Raw genomic sequence first — 17,240 nt, forward strand, 5'->3', positions numbered from 1 at the left:
CGTGGACAGCGTGTAGTTACATCCGACAACCAACCATTGTGACAAGTTGCGGCGATTGGCCGTCGTAGCCGGCTCGCACATCACAACTCGCCTTGTAAGCCTGACGGCCATAAATCAAAACTTCCGAGACCGCCGGCGAATGTTGCATGTTACAACCTCGCACATCTGCCTAGCGACATCGACATTCGCGCGTAATCTCCCGAAACGTCAAAATATACTCTAGCTACACGACGCCATTGCGCAAATATGTCATCAGACGCGAAAACAGCGATTATTATGTATTGGTACCGGATATATTTAAGGAGAAGTCTCTCGTCTGCCATTTTTATTGTGTTGATTGTATGAACAAACGTCAAACGCGGTGACCAGCGATGAGCGAGCAATGACAGTGTAGACAGAGACAGAGATGGCCGATTGTGCGGCTGTGCGCATGCGCGGAGTCGACATTTTTCTATATCGACATGCAGGCTCTAGCAAACGCAATTCGTCGCATGCAGGAGCGTCGCAGTTGCATCGGCCAATCTGCGAAGCTCCATTTGATAACGTTTGTTTCTTGGTTTACGATGACGTCACATCGACGAATTCGTCGTAAGACGCTTGCGGCGAGTTCTGATGTGCGAGCAACGTCAGTCAACAGAAACTAAACGGGACGCGTAGAATTGGTAAAATGTTATACGTGTGTACCCAATACGATATTTTTCTTTTACTATTCCCGAATGTAAACAACATTGATTCGATATAATACGCAAGTCACTGTATTTTTCATGAAAATCTTCGAGGAAATTCCCTCATAGTCATTATTACTACGACTTAGGTACGTTTATACGTCGCGTATATTTACGTCATCCCTCCACCAGTGAGGTTGATTAATCAACTTGGCACTGTGCATGTTCTGACGTGAATATTATCATATTACCCTATCCATAACAATTTTCTTATAGTCATGTCTGCCTGTTATCTGATAATCTGAGTAAACATCACATGAGTACTTCTATAAGTTGATAATGAGTAATGATACTTCCATCCAACCTAATCTATACACGGCAGGTAGAAAACTAATGCATAAGTTATAAACATTATAGACTAGTCACCTAGACCTAAGTCTTTAATAGGAAGATTTTAAAAGGGGCCTCGAAACAGTTCATACAAGACATACAATTATTAAATTTGTAGTAACAAAATCTTAAAAAATATGCGTAATTTTCACACATTGACTATAAAATATTATTTATTACCCAAAGCATAAGAAATTCTCATAAGATAACCGAGAAAATAGATACGTACATACTTGTAAACAAACCCCATGCCCACGATGGCCGAGCGGCCGTTGTAGGCCGTGGGTACCAGATTCGAATCCTGGGCCTGACAAATACACATATTGTGTTTAAATCTGTGTATGAGTCAGAGTAGGTATGGACCTAATGGGCTGAGCAAGTGGATAACATCCATTTCCCGTAAAAACAAAATCTGTTAATACGAACATCCACTCTGTTGTGGCCCATATGATCTTATTAAAATCGGACATAGTTTAAAAAACAAAAACAAAAAACACTAAGTAATATTATGTCACAGAATGTGATTCCAAGTATCTAATTTGGCAGTTGGTTTATTTTGTGTTTAAAATCAGTCTGCGTCCCTAACCCCGCCACTGTTATAAACAGAACAAGCTGCCCATAGGCATGTTGAATTACATAATATTTCAATAATAACTTCTATATATTTCTATATCAATAAATATCCATCAAATCTGTACCCGCAGTTCCATGGCAAACACAAAAATGCACTTTCATTGGTAAACAGCGAATACGGATGTTTTTTTAAATTCTTTTAATAATAAGTGTACATGCATCAATATCGTACTAGACCAATTACTTCTTAAGACTACAATTATTTACCGATGGTGTTGGTTATTTTTTTAAATTCAATGAAACCCTGCGATAACCAAGCCATAATAGATAATAGTCAAAGAATACTCGTCTGTCTATAAAATATCTAAAATTATGCAATTAAATTATACATATCTTTGGATATTTTATAGATAGAATAATATTTTTATCTATTATAGTTTGGTTTAGGCAGGTTTTAATGAATTAAAAAAATGAACCAACAATATGTGTAAGTAGATTATTGTTAATCCAACGAAAACAAAAAAGTATGAATGAAAAGTGTGCACATTTTTGTGGTATCGCCCAAAATGTACCAAAACTATTATGGTTTGGTTGAGGCAGGGTTTAATTGATTTTTAAAAACTAACTAATACCATCTGTAAATTGCAATCTTAGTTCAATAAAAACAAATACGTATGACTAACAAAGTTTAATGTGCATTATTTATGGCGGATCTTAATAGCCTACCTCCACCCTTTGCTACTGCTAGACAAGCTACTGCTTTTGATAAGCATTTCACGAAAAAACTACTAAGTAGTTAATTTCGTCGTAATTAGATAGGATGCCCGTAGCTTACTTATCAAAGCACATTGGCGCGAATCCAGTGGTTTCAGGTTCCCGGTGGGCGTTATATATTTTTTCAAGTACTTACCTAGGTATATATATCAGAGGTGTTTTCAAAATATGCATGTCCAATATAAACGTAGTGTTAAAAGACTGCATCTACCCAGTCCTTGTTTCGTTAATTAACTACCCGGTTATTTTTCAACGTTAATTAGACACTACGAATCCAGTCGTGTTTAGGAAGCAATTTACATGATAAACAATCAACACGCATTTACCGGCATATTTTTTCATTCTAAATTATTGACCGTGAAACGGTAAGGTCGTCGCACCCCAGACGAGACAGGGGCGGACGCTAACGTGCAACCCCCGACTAAGGGCGACCCTAGGCCTATTTAATTTCCTGCGGGTAATTAGCGACAGCTTACGCCGGTCTACTAACCATTGCATCGGCATCAAAACTGAAAAAAAACCGAGTACAATAATTACAATAATTAGCGCAATACAATTATTTAACTTTGATTTAGTATTTATTTTGTCAGCTAAAGTTTAGTACACTTAACATCATGGCCCCCACATCCTGAAGTGGGCCCCCAGGATAGGATCTTTGGCGGGCCCCCCTAGCTATCGCTAATGATGGAGGCAGTGTGACACTCTACAGTAGCGTTTTCCAAATGGTGTATGCGGTAAAATTAATGTGTATATTTAGTGTTTTTTGTTTTTTTTTTAATACATCCATTTGAATTATGGAGTTGTCGAGTATTGATACACGATTAAAAATTGTATCTATCGTACAACCACATAATTGTAAATAATACAATAAAATGATAGAAGGAAAGTGACTTTTTTACTATTAAAGCAAATTTGTGTTGTGTTTATCTCACTTATCTGGCCGATTAGCCTCGCCAGCCCCCCCAGGCTAGGGCCCTGTCAGCCCCCCCCCCCCCCCTTGTGGGGACCATGCTTAACATATTATATAGGTACTTTTGAAAATATGAAATATCTGTTCTGTAATCGAGATATAGGTCTGGGAACTCGCGATCAATGATTGGTACATCATACCCGTTACTGGTCTATAGAGTCAAGACCTGGAGGTTAAAGCAATGGAAAATATGAAGATTGGATGCTCTGTATCGTATGTAGCTGTATCGGCGTACCTAGACAATAAACCTGAGACGCATTCTGCAGCATTATCGGCGTGGACCAGTTAATCTGGAGAGACTATTGGTATTGGGTAGTCTCTAGGAAAATCGAAGCAGAGGAAGAGCGTCGAGATTACTATGAACAACCTTCACTCTGCTCTGGGAGTAGCAGATGACCCCGAGAGGTGGAAAGTCTCACTTAGGTATTCACAAAATGGCTGCATGATCTTCAACGATGAGAGAACTACCGAAAAGAGAGAAGAAGACAACCATCAAGCGCAGACAATACATACTTCGGCCGTATTTCCCGTGATGAGAAGTATGATTTATTTCAACTCGTAATGCAGGGAATGGAAGGGGGAAGCAGAAGCGTGGGTAGTAGGAAATACTTTTTGCTACGCAACCTCTGTACGTGGCCTAATGTCCTGCAAGTAAGTAAGTAAGACGTGTACTGCAAGTTGGTTGCCATAGAATAGGCAATAGATACCAAAAGATTTTTTTTTAAATTATGACGTTGATTCATAAGGCAAAGTTATGTATCGCTACGTGAAAACAAAGGTGAGATACATATTTATAAAAAATGTAATATCGCATTTAAAAAAATATAATTGTTGCATTTATTAATAAAATAATGTCCTATGACTTAAAAGCAACAGTGGGATAATAATAACCCATTATTAATAATGTTATACAAAAAATCTTACAATAATTATTATCATATTGGTACATATTATAAACCGCAGAATAAAAAAACAAAATAACTATACAGTCAGTGTTGCCATCTTTTCAAAGTGGAATTATAGTACAGAGCCTCCAAAATTTATAGAATTTGGGAAAAAATATAGTACGCGTTGTCATCTGTTCAAAATGTATAGGTTTTTTGTTTCTCAGAAAAAAATAGCGGAGAATTTGAGAAACTCCGAGACCCCTTTTTATTTGGGTACCTCTTCCGACCAAAAAATGCTTACCGAAGAATTCAAGAAATTTCGAAATTAGAAAAGGGATTTTTTTTTACGTTTTTCGAGCAATTTTTTCCAAGTTCTCCAAATCTTCTTATATTGCGAAATTATAGTACTTTGCACCAATTTATCGAACGAAAATATCGAAATTTTGGGCGTACTATACCTGTTTTATGCGAGATATGTTATGTTTTTGCGAGACGTGGACCCTCAACACGAGAGATGTCCAAAGGCTAAGAGTCACACAGCGAGGCATGGAAAGGTGTATGTTGGGCATCACGCGAAAGGACCGTAAGAGAAACGAATGGGTTAGGAAGCAGACAAGAGTACGCGATGTAATAAACGTTGCCAAACAGCTGACATGGAGATGGGCGGGGCACATTGCTCGCCGAAAGGACGGCCGCTGGACAATTGCCATCATCCAGTGGTACCCAAGGGGCACGAAACGGCCACAGGGTCGCCCTAAAAGCCGCTGGATTGACGAACTGGTAAAGTTCGGCGGAAATACGTGGCAGCGAACGAAACAGGACCGAGAGAGTTGGAGAAAGCTTGGGGAGGCCTTCATCCAGCAGTGGATTGACCCCGGCTGATGATGATACCTGTTTTATATCGTACATAGTCCGCGGACCAAAATTATAGTACAAATACTACAATTATAGTACGGTTGGCAGCACTGTAATACAGTTAAAGATTCGATTTGTATGAAACAAACATTAAATTTCAATTATCTTGGACCCAAGTGTGTTTTCAAAATTATATGAAATTTCGACATACGACGATCACGGGTGCAATCTCGACTAGCCTATACAATGTAACGACTTTCCTTAGATACTCGTAACAACAACATCAAAGTTCACTGTATGTGTTAAGGGGGGACATGCTCGTCGAAGGGCAAAATTGAGTTTTTATTGTATTTTCAAACCATGATCCTGGACACTCCTTAAACGTTGTAGATAATCTATTTATATAATTTTGAAGCCTTATTATCCTTTATAGTTATTTTAAACATTTGATGACTGCATAAAGTATTTTTGTTACATAACATAGTATTCTTTTAAACCTCTCGCTCTAATGTTTTAGAATATAGTCATATTTCGGTACATAACTGTGCAGTGGTGTTAAGATTTTTTACGTTTATTAATTTTTAAACGCATTTATAAAACCATTAGTATAATTTATTACGAGATAATTTTTGTAAAATATTCACGATAAAAAATTATATTGATAATCTCTGTGATCCCAAATATGACAAGAATTAGGCATTTTATTATTAAAAAAATCGGCAAGACTAACACATTTGAAGATGATTCTAAAGATACTTATTATTAACTATATCTTTGACCATTCAAGTGTGATAAACATCTTATGAATAATGATTGCTTTATAATAATTATTGACCTAAGAATAAGGTGGTGTTTTTTTGAAATACGCCATTTCTTTTGTCATTCCCCAGTGGTTAAGCTACAACATACGGCCGTAGACATAAATTGACAAACTATAATTGAAGTAGGGAGTAAAATGATATTGACGCGCGTGTTTGAACATGTACCGTTTAAAAAAAAATAAAAAAAAATTCGGTTAGGTACATGTTCAAACACGCGCGTTAACATAATTTTACTCCATACTTCAATTATAGTTTTTCAATTTATGGCTACGGCCGTATGTTGTAGCTTAACTACTAGGGAATGACAAAAGAAATGGCGTATTTAAAAAAAACACTACCTTATTCTTAGGTCAATAATTATTATTAAGCAATCATTATTCATAAGATGTTTATCACACTTAAATGGTCAAAGACATAGCTTATAATAAGTATCTTTAGAATCATCTTCAAATGTGTTAATCTTGCCGATTTTTTGAATAAAAAAATGCCTAATTCTTGTCAAATTTGGGATCACAGAGATTATCAATATAATTTTTTATCGTGAATATTTTACAAAAATTATCTCGTAATAAATTATACTAATGGTTTTATAAATGCGTTTAAAAATTAATAAACGTAAAAAATCTTAACACCACTGCACAGTTATGTACCGAAATATGACTATATTCTAAAACATTAGAGCGAGAGGTTTAAAAGAATACTATTTTATGTAACAAAAATACTTTATGCAGTCATGAAATATTTAAAATAACTATAAAGGATAATAAGGCTTTAAAATTATATAAATAGATTATCTACAACGTTTAAGGAGTGTCCAGGATCATGGTTTGAAAATACAGTAAAAACTCAATTTTGACCTTCGACGAGCATGTCCCCCCTTAAGATGCAAGTTCCGAACAGGCAGCGCATCCGACAATTATGCAGATGCGATTATCGGGTGTATTTTAGGATGTTTTGCTAAATTGTTTAACGGTCCGTCATGGCGATTCGTGTCGAGCGGGGCAACAACCTCGCTGAGGTGGAATCTAGTTGTGTGGACATGATTGTATGCGATTCGTGTTACGAAGACCATGCATGCTAAAACATGCTAATTGCCGATAATGTTACAAGCCCAGTCTGTCTGGATTCTTCGTAAATTTATGGCCAACAGGTATCTCCTACATTGTAGTTGATTTCTTGTAGTCTGCGGTGTCCATGCCATAAGCATAACATTCATAACAGATGAGATAATATTTGAATAGTTAGACCACAGTCATTCATTTCTCTTGCATTTTTATCTGTGCATTCCAGCGAGTTTGTAGGTAAGTACCAACATTTAATAAGTAATACCAATTTTTACATAACTAGACCTAGTTAGATGACCCCATTCTATAACGATATTGGTACAGTTCGGTTATGAGGAATACAGCGGAAAACTCATTTTGAAAATAGCCGATATACTCGATTATTTGTTAGGTTAACCTAACCAAACCTAACCTAACCCAAACTAACAAATAATCCAGTATATCGGTATTTTCAAAATGTGTTTTCCGCTGTATTCCTCATAACCGAACTGTACAACGATATTTTCTTAATTTGGCTGGTATATCGTATATCCTGCGAAAATTAAAAGACAAGCTAGAGAAGATTACGTAAAAATTCAAATATGGAACAGGACAGCTCCCAAAATGTGTTTCGCATCAATCAGATCCATAATAAAAGGAACTACAAACCTACCAAATTTCAACTTTCTACCTCGTGTATATGATTGTTTGATTGGTGAACGAGTTATAATACTGTGAACTTCACGATTGAATTACTTTTTTATAGTAACTTGTGTGTAGTTGAATTGATAACTACAGAACAAATAATGTTATGTCCTGTGTGTGCAACGTTGGTAGTAAGCAGAAAAACATGTTTTGACGTTATGCCTTATATCCCACACAGTGGTAGTAAGTACCCAGTACCTACTAGAGGACCCATCTCTAAAACTGTGGATATGAATTCGATTCCTGTGTAAAATTCACATCTTGTTCTTTCAATGAATATTTTAGATGCAGAGAAAGAACTGGGTCGGTTAACACAATCACTGTTAACCTTTTAATTACCCACATTTAAAAAACACGTTAATTATATCTAATGGCCAACGACTCCAAACGCGCAAGTCGCGGTGTTAGCACTAAATGAGTTAAGAGTTAAGCGAATGCACAACAATATCTAACTGTCTTGTAATAATCAGTTTCTGAGGCGAACCTGTTCATACAGACATACCAACTGTACACATGGATAGCCCTTCATTTACACCATCCTTTTTAGAATTGTCGATTGCTGACCATTTGCTTAAACGCCAATTCAGATGTTGGAAGAGATCATTTCAACAGAAGATCACAAACACCAATGCCATTATTGAACCCAGGACTTGCATTACACTAGAATGCCAAGTAAATCAGTACAATATAGTAAGTACCTACCAGGGATAACAAACTAACTATAGTGTCCAAAAACATCAGTAGGTACGCGATATGAACACAGAGAATGCGAAAGATTAGCGTGATACTTTCTCATATAGGTAATACCTATGTAAATAACAACATTATAATGTTGCCGTGGACGCACTAAAAGATAGTCACGTCAACCTCTGTCAGACCGATTTCAGAGTGGAAATAAGTAGCAACCTAACCCAACTAAACAATCTATTGATTCGAAATGAAGCACTCATTAAAAATAAATCACACATGAATAAAGATAAGTTCTCGATTGAAGGTCTAAAATGAGAAGAAACTCAAGCCATATCTCAAAATAAAAGAATTCTTTAAATATTATAATGCTGTACCTACTAATAAAAAAAATATCTTGTCATTCTTCTACATATACATTTTGTGATTAAAATTTTGTAAGAAGTTATGATAGTGGGTAGAGAGAGGGTGGGTATAGTAATAAATATGCCAGACAGGGTAAGAAAATAAGCTAGATGGCAAAAGGAAAAATGCTAGATTTATTTTCACACAAATAATGTCATACCTAATAATTAACATTTTTTTTACAAGAACAAAGTTTGCGCATAAAATAATTCCAGTGAGAATTATTTCAGCCGTTATTTTGTATGTAGAGTTTATTTAATTTGTAAGGTACAAACGATCAGCATGTTGAATTTTATTATATTCTAGCTTCATGAAGATACGTTTTAAAGTTGTAAACTATTTGCGTTGTCAAAAAACGCTTGATTTTACCATTAAACGCCATACGTCGATGCGAATTTTGCAAGCTAGATCCTAGATGCCTATTCAAAAATATCTGGAAAAAAAATTTCGGTATTTATTAGATACCTACTACTTCGTTCTTTATGGCATTCGGGACGACGAGTAGATAACTATTCGACGACGAGTAGATAATATTATACAAAAGGGCAGCAGGAAAAGGCATGGAAAAACCTATCAATTAGTGTAAAAATCACGGAATTCAAACTTTTTCATTCCCGCGATCTCGGATTTGCAAATCATAGTAGAGATAATATTTATGATTTAGTTTTCATCATTATATACTTACATATATTTATTTAAGGGGGAGAGGCATGCCAGCAGAGAACCTAGCGGAAAAATACGAAGCTTGCAATTTGAGTTTTTTTTGATAATTTACAATTTTAACTGTATTAATTAATAAATATGTATCTGAAAACATTAAAAAGATTTTTTTTAATTCAAAGATAAACTTACAATTATTGTAAAAAATGTGAATTCGTTGCAGGGTCACATATTATTACATTATATTTTATGGTCATATTTATTATTAAAATTTGGTTTATTAAGTTTTCAATTTTGCAGATTTTTGACTAATTCATCGTTTTAATATTTTTTATATTTATTTTAAAAAACATAGATTTTCATAAAAATAAAAATGTGTATAACTAAAAATCCTTTTTATTTATATTATTAGTGTGGATACTGAAATTTACATGGAATTTGTGTCGGGTTATGGTTATATAATAATTATTAGGTATTATTATCAATACTGTGCGATGGGGAGGTTATGTGTTATGGAATAGTAGATATAGAAATGGATACCTAGAGCGGCATGCACAATCTAAGATTTCAATCCTAAGGATAAGTCGCCGAAAAGCATGACTTAACTATAACAATCCTGAGTATAGAGTTAAGGAATCCTTAACCATAGATTACTTTTGTTATGAACACGCCCCCTTCTGTATTACTATTTACCACTGACAGCTGCTGTCAAAATAAATTCGCATGTCTATAAAACAGTCCATACATTCAAATTCATTTAACAATGAATCTCAATATGGATATTGATAGTGTTAATTCGTTTGGCATGTACTTGCAGAAAATTATTTTACTTTTATACGCCAGCCCGCAGAAATACAAGATGCCAGATGATAGAATGACACTTGACGCTAGTGTTACCATGTTAAAAATATCTTGCCGTGCCTGTGGAATCACGTATAATGACTTATAACGGAAACATAAGAGTATTATAATTAAATATTAATATGTATTTATAGTTATTGCATTTATAAAATGCAGTTGTCATATTTTTGTCATTGTTTAACAATTATAAAATAATTTACCTAAATTATAGGAAAGACAATTTTTAAATATGGTATTATTTTCAATGGAAATGATCTTAACTAAGGACAATGTTTCTGCATAGTGTTTTCTGCTAAGGAAATTTTAGTTATGACAAATGTTTCTGCATTCCGCTCCTAGTTGGAATAATTTCAAGTCACATTATAATTAAATGAAGAGGAAATTGTCATATGTATAAAAAAAACGATAAAAGAGATAAACTTTACTTACAATTAAAAAAAACTTCCTCAAACTTCCTTGAATTCCTTAAAGGAGGATCCGATCGTATTATATAGATATTATTATTTTACGGTAATGTATTTCATTAGAATTTGTTTATTCTCTATGACATATAGAAAAATATTATTTATTCATACTAGTTATATTTTATATTTATTTTAAAAACATCGATCGTTCTTTCGAAATCTGCTTTTATTGTATATTCACAATGTATACAACTAAATACACGTTCTAATTATTAATTATTTGTAGTAATTGCAAAATAATTAATCAGAGCAAACATTTTGCAGTTTATGGAACGTATACTGCCATCTAGGGCCAGATGAAAAAAGTTATGAAATGCTACTATAGCAGGGATCACCACATACGGCGGGTAAAATTTTGCGGCTGCCTATTACAACCATAATGATATGAAATTATATTTTATGAGAGCATAATAAAAAAATAAGAATAAAATTATTGTAAGTATGTATTGAATATTTGAACTAAGTAAAATACTATCTTGATCAATAAATCACATTTCCATTCGCTCCCACAACTAGGATTTAATATATTTATATGTTTATTATATTATACATATTTATAACGTACCTAGTTATTCAAGTGTTAGACCAGACCAAATCACCAAAAGTGGTGTGATCCAAAAAAATGTGAATCTTTGAGATTATCGTAGTTGTAAAATGTAAATCTTCCTAGATCGTTGTTACCGAGGCCTGAACCAGAAGTGCGAGAGAAAAAGCATTCGGCACGCGTATAATCTACGCAATACACATTAGAGTAAGACGGAAAAAATATGAATAATTTACTTAGTGAAGCTAGAAGTGAAGTGGTAAATGTTGGTTTGATTTATGTGCTAAAGCAAGGCTCGAAATGTACCGGAGCGCCGGTCCGGTTCGTGGAATCGGTAAAATTATCGCTGTGTCGTCTGAGCTACATAGGTCAATGATAAAAAATCTAGCTCACCTATTTTTTATAAAATACACATACAATTTGATAACCGTGTTAATATCTTCAGAAAATTGTCGACCTTTTCCATGTCAAGCGCTCGCTAAAGTGAAAACCGGGGGAGTAAGTATGTGTTATAAAAAGTTACTGGTCAAAATTTTTAGTTATTCATTTCTTGGTAAAAAAAAAATATGGTTAACTGTGTTGTGTTTAAATTTTGTGTAAGACAATGGTGTAACCAACATAGGTTATTAATAGTTATTAATAATAACATTGAAATCCTGCTGTGCCTTTATACACAAAGAAACAGCTTCATATAGTGAGACAAATAAAGATGAAAAATGTCAGTGGGTATAAATATAAATTATGATTAATACTTGATAATATTATGTTGAATATTGTATAAAATATGCAACTAGATAAATATTGAATTACAGAAATATCAGTGTATTTTTCGTTCAATTAATATAATTCCTATCCACCCCTTCAAAAGAAACGTGTTGAGAAAAAGCCATAAATAGGTACCTATGTAAAAGAAATAATGTTGAAATAAAACAAAAAGAAATAATTATTCTCCTGACATCTATGTACATGTGAAGTAAATACAGTGAACAAAAATAAATTCACATCACGGCACCTATACAATTTTATTATTAGCTACTCAATCGGCCATCTAGGAACAAATAGCAAAAACTTTTACAGCTCTTAATTCTTAAAATTAATACTACATACGATATCTGACAATAATTATTTTAAAATTGGAATGATTTATCCGAGACTCGAACCATATTAATGGCAGAGTACAGATTTATCAATTTATAATGTTATCAATAATATTTAATTTGTGTAAAATAAGTCAATTGATTTGGAATAGCACTACAACCGGACAATAAAAAAAATGTAAATTCGAATACATAAAGGATCAACACAAAAATCAATAAAAGAAAATCCTCAGAATGCCAATAGTAAAATTTGGTTAGGAAAAAACGTTTACCCAAGGCCTGAACAAAAACGATGCATGAGTGCGAGTGAGAAAGTATTCGGCACCCTTATAATCTCTGTGACACGCGCTAGAGTAAGATAAAAGGTCTACATATTATGTGTGAGTTAGTTTCCAAAAGTGTCGCCGGCAAATCGTGGTGAATCGCTTCACGTAGCGTCGATAACCTGCGAGCTCGTGTTGCTAAAATTGCTATTTTTTGTGTTAAACATAAAGTCAGTGGTAAATATTTTTAATTAATTAAGTAGGAAAGATGGTTCTGTGTGTTGTATTAAAATATGGTAGCCGTACTAATAAGCAAGAAGATGGTATTACGTTTCATAGGTAAGTTGATACATGTTCGTGATAATTTATTTGTATATTATTATATATTTTAATATCAGTGACCTAGTGTTTCTTCAAAATAACTTAAATTATGGATATCTTTACCTAATGGTTGCATTTTGACCGCTTAAAAATACTATATAACGTAAAAAAATAGAAAATTATATTTTAATTCTGAGCGTCTAGTGCGAGCACTTTGGGCGAGCAGTAGCGAAATGGTCTATGGTCTCGAACATTTGTAGACGAATGCGTTCGCTCGCCCACAAACCAAACGCGCGGCACGCAGCTTCATTTAGCAATGCAACTGGTGGCGTCTAGATGTATCTATAGTCTATGCGTTTACCCATTCATACAAACAACTTAAAAGACAGACAACTTAAACAACTCCAGTAATTTAATTGGTGCAAAAATTATTGTAATACAGCCAAGAATTACGATTTTATGATAAGTTGCTGACTAATTCAGATTGAATGCATATGCACAGTACTTATCAATATTCTGCGCCTACCATGCAACAAGGTTTAGCATGAACGTCTTGGAATTAATCCAAGGCCTGAAACCAATGCACTACATGAATATCTAAGAATCAATCCCCATAAGTTTAGCTGCTGACTGCAAGACTGAATAATGCACACAATATAAGAACATAGGTAACATTCTTTATTGAAAATACATAATCTAGAATAGTGGGCTTTAACAATTTTATTAAGCTACCGACTCCAACTCTGAAAGTGTGAACCTTTTATGTGTGGTATGTGTAATACCTTTTATGGAACATAGACATGGATGTTGTGGAACTTGCCTGTGGCATTTACTGAATTATATTCCTTATAATTAAAACACGTTCAAGAGATATTACGATCAATTGTGCATTTACCCCTTTTGTTAATAATGTATTATGAGTCCCAGAAATTATAATATGGAAATTTAATGAAATTAAACTATAAAATAAAAATGTTTTTAAAATCCTACACATCATACTGTGTCAAAAAAGATACTGAATAGTACCTACTTACTAGAAGACATTTCATTCGGAACACCTCAGAAAGCTACCAATTAGAAAAAATATTGGTGGCAGGCAGAACTCGAACCTGCATCCATCGGATTACTGCCAATGTGCTTTACCAACTTAGCCACTGGCACCTACCGAATTGACGAAATTAACTAATGACCAGAGGAGATAACTAAATACCTACTTTATTATAAACTATGGAGAAATTTTTTTTTAATATCTCACTCTGTAATCCACATTGACATTTCCCAACGCCCAAAGCTCCGAGAAGATCTCCTGGTACTGCTTAACGAGAGTCTGCTGCGATGTGATTAGGACTGTCTCAAAGTTTCCTTTTGAGCCCTGAGTGGTCCAGTTCATTGAACCGGTCATCAATAATCCTGAGGGATGGAACACTTCACCTTTCACTTCCCTACACTTCACAGATGACGCTTTTAACTCCGCTATACGGGCGGGCGTATCAATAACACAGAACTTGTTATGCATCAACTTTGTCGATGTTTTTATCTTCACTGGTATGTTTACTGAAACAAAACAAAAAATAATGAGTTAAATATCAGTCGCTGTTGTTTATTATAATTGCAAATATTATGACTTTTGTCTTTTTATCCATGCCTGCTTAAAATATTTAATAAGTGATATTTTGCTCTCAGAAACAACATTATGCTCCTCTAAAAAAGTAGATGTTGCATCTTAATAGACGGGGCCGGACATGTCAACCAGTCCAACCTTTTCCATTATCCTGTGCAAACTAGGTATATAAGTTGGCAACTCTGGATAAGGTTCATTCCAGTATTTCAAGCCAAACTGGTTCATCAGATGATGATCAGATGAAAAGCTGTTTCTCATTGGTATACGATTACTTACACATAGTAGATATTGATTATTAACCTAACCTAATTCGATGCAATCCTAATGTGTAAAAATCTAAAATATTAATATGAATATCTCACAATCTATAAATGCCAAAGAATGCTGTGTTGTGTTCTGTATATAAATTTTTCTTAAACATACAAATATAATAATTTTTATAGGTAACGCAATATGTTAAGAAAATGACAGGTACGAAATATATGTACCTAGGAAAATAATAAGTAGGTAATTGAATATAGTTTCTAGGTTAGGTTCTGCCTTGACAATTATTGTCACTTTGACGTTTCATGTTAAACGATTTCTGATCGTTTGAAATGGTCAGATTCTTATTGAAATAGATACAGAAAAGTCAAATCTCAAACTATATCGGTTTAACAAATCAGTTGTCAAACCATCAGAAACATTTGCTGGAACATAGGTACTTGTAAGTGGGATTGAAAAGTATCTGGTGTTCTTTTTTAGTCTAATTTGAACATCAATTAAATTTATACGGTTTGGACCACTAACTTTAAGGTCGGCCACCGAAAATTTTAGATCGAAATAAATGTCTAAACTTATATGATTCTCCGTCCAGTCCACATTTTTGCACATTGGCATGGCCTGGGAGTATAATTTAAATATTGTCAACCAAATACAAATAGATGCCATTATCCAACTCACCCGTACCACAGCTAGGTTTAATCACAAAGGCCAAATAGATGTATTTTTGTTTTTTAGGTTTGAAAATGTTTTGGGTGCAGTCAACCAAGACTGAGGTCACCACGCTCTATAGTCAGTAACAGTTTTAGATAAGTATGAAGCCGACAGATCTGGTGACCCCCTTGTGTCAATAATTTTCCTTTGCGACAAACTGATAAAAAATATACTGATACTAATATTTCCAACTTTTGATTTATCATAATTCAATGAACAATACTATTGATGATAAATGTGATTGAAAGATGTCGACACTTTCTAACGAAATTACAGCCTCATCTGGCTCATGGAAAAACCATTGATTTATAAGTGCTTATTTTTTTTTAAATTAAAATTAGTATTTGGTGTGTGGGAACACATTGAGTTATTTATTTCCACACGTTAAATTGACGAATGTGTAACAACCAATCGTCATAATACATCCAACAAATAATAGCAAATATTATAGAGAACAAAGGCTCCGAATAATTACTGCTTAACGATTAATTTTAGGGTAATTAAAATATATAATAGAATATTTACCATCACGAATCTTGATAAACTTGACTGAATGAGAATATACCGTTTCAGAATCAGTAAAAACCCTGACGGAGACACCTCGTGCATGTGCTTCTATAACAGCATTTGCAAGATCATCACAGGTCAACATGTAAATACACAAATCCAGAGTAAATTGAGCTGAACTTAAAAACTGCACCATCGACATAAGGTTATGATAATAACAAGACTTTACATCACAAATCACACCCTTTTTCCAATAGCTACAACTCAAACAGCGATCGTCAAATCGCATCACCATGTTCACTGATTTTTCACGTTTTTCGGGTTTAATTTCGTCATTGCGACGTTTGAAACTCAAATACGAATGATAAATAACTTCTGTAGCTAACACAACATGCGCACAAATAACACACACTTTAAATAAAGCCATTTTACAAAGAACTCCAATGTACTTCAACACGTGCTCTCGATGTGGAATATGACACAAGATCGCGGCGATTCTATGAGACAATAAGTTAATTATTACAGGAATTTATTTAAACACCAATCAGCCAACACTTCTCCTGAGATTATGAATCAAATAAATAATTAAAATACTGAGAGAAAACTGGACAAAACTGAAAATGGTAACCACCAAAACACAAAAGAAAATTACCTACAAAACATATGATCGATCAAAATTTACGACACCGCTGTTTACGAATACGTATAGCCAACGTGAAAATTAATATTTTTTACACTATGAATTGTCTATTAATTTTGACAGTCTGTGAAATTATTCGATCATTTTATTTTTCTTATCGATAAGATAGAAATAATTATTTAAGTAGACGTATTTTTTTAAAGTTATTAAATTAAGAAAAATAATAAATTACTAGATAACTAAAAAAATGCATTATGCTTTTTTCAAGTATTATCAGTAGGTATGCTCTTGCGCCGATTTAAAACAGAATGTACATTGTACATACTCACTCTGACGTCACTGTCGTCAAGTCATACCGTATTTTGACAATAATATCTCCCATAAATAAAGTTTATTCCTTACTTACATACTTGTAATTATTTATTGTTAGGAATAATTCAACGTACATAATTCCAAAATGTATGTCGTCGTAACATATTTTAAACAATTTATAAAAAATGTTTACTTATCCG

At 33.9% G+C, this 17,240-nt stretch overlaps 1 protein-coding gene across 1 annotated transcript in view; it reads right to left on the reverse strand.

The window, feature by feature from the left end:
- zuc (Mitochondrial cardiolipin hydrolase zuc) overlaps window positions 1-16,776 on the reverse strand; it is an 84,980-nt gene extending 68,204 nt beyond the window's left edge. The window contains exons 1-2 of the mRNA XM_085960123.1: window positions 16,107-16,776; window positions 14,241-14,539 (exon numbers count right to left, since the gene is read on the reverse strand). Of these exons, the coding sequence (XP_085816249.1) occupies window positions 14,241-14,539; window positions 16,107-16,515 (708 nt within the window). The 5' untranslated portion in view covers window positions 16,516-16,776. The remainder of the gene's footprint in view (window positions 1-14,240; window positions 14,540-16,106) is intronic.
- Between the last annotated feature and the right edge of the window lie 464 nt (window positions 16,777-17,240).

This window comes from Rhyacophila brunnea, unplaced genomic scaffold, assembly GCF_057557595.1.
Source record: "Rhyacophila brunnea isolate RB1 unplaced genomic scaffold, BYU_Rbru_1.0 scaffold_9, whole genome shotgun sequence".
Lineage (NCBI taxonomy): Eukaryota > Metazoa > Arthropoda > Insecta > Trichoptera > Rhyacophilidae > Rhyacophila > Rhyacophila brunnea.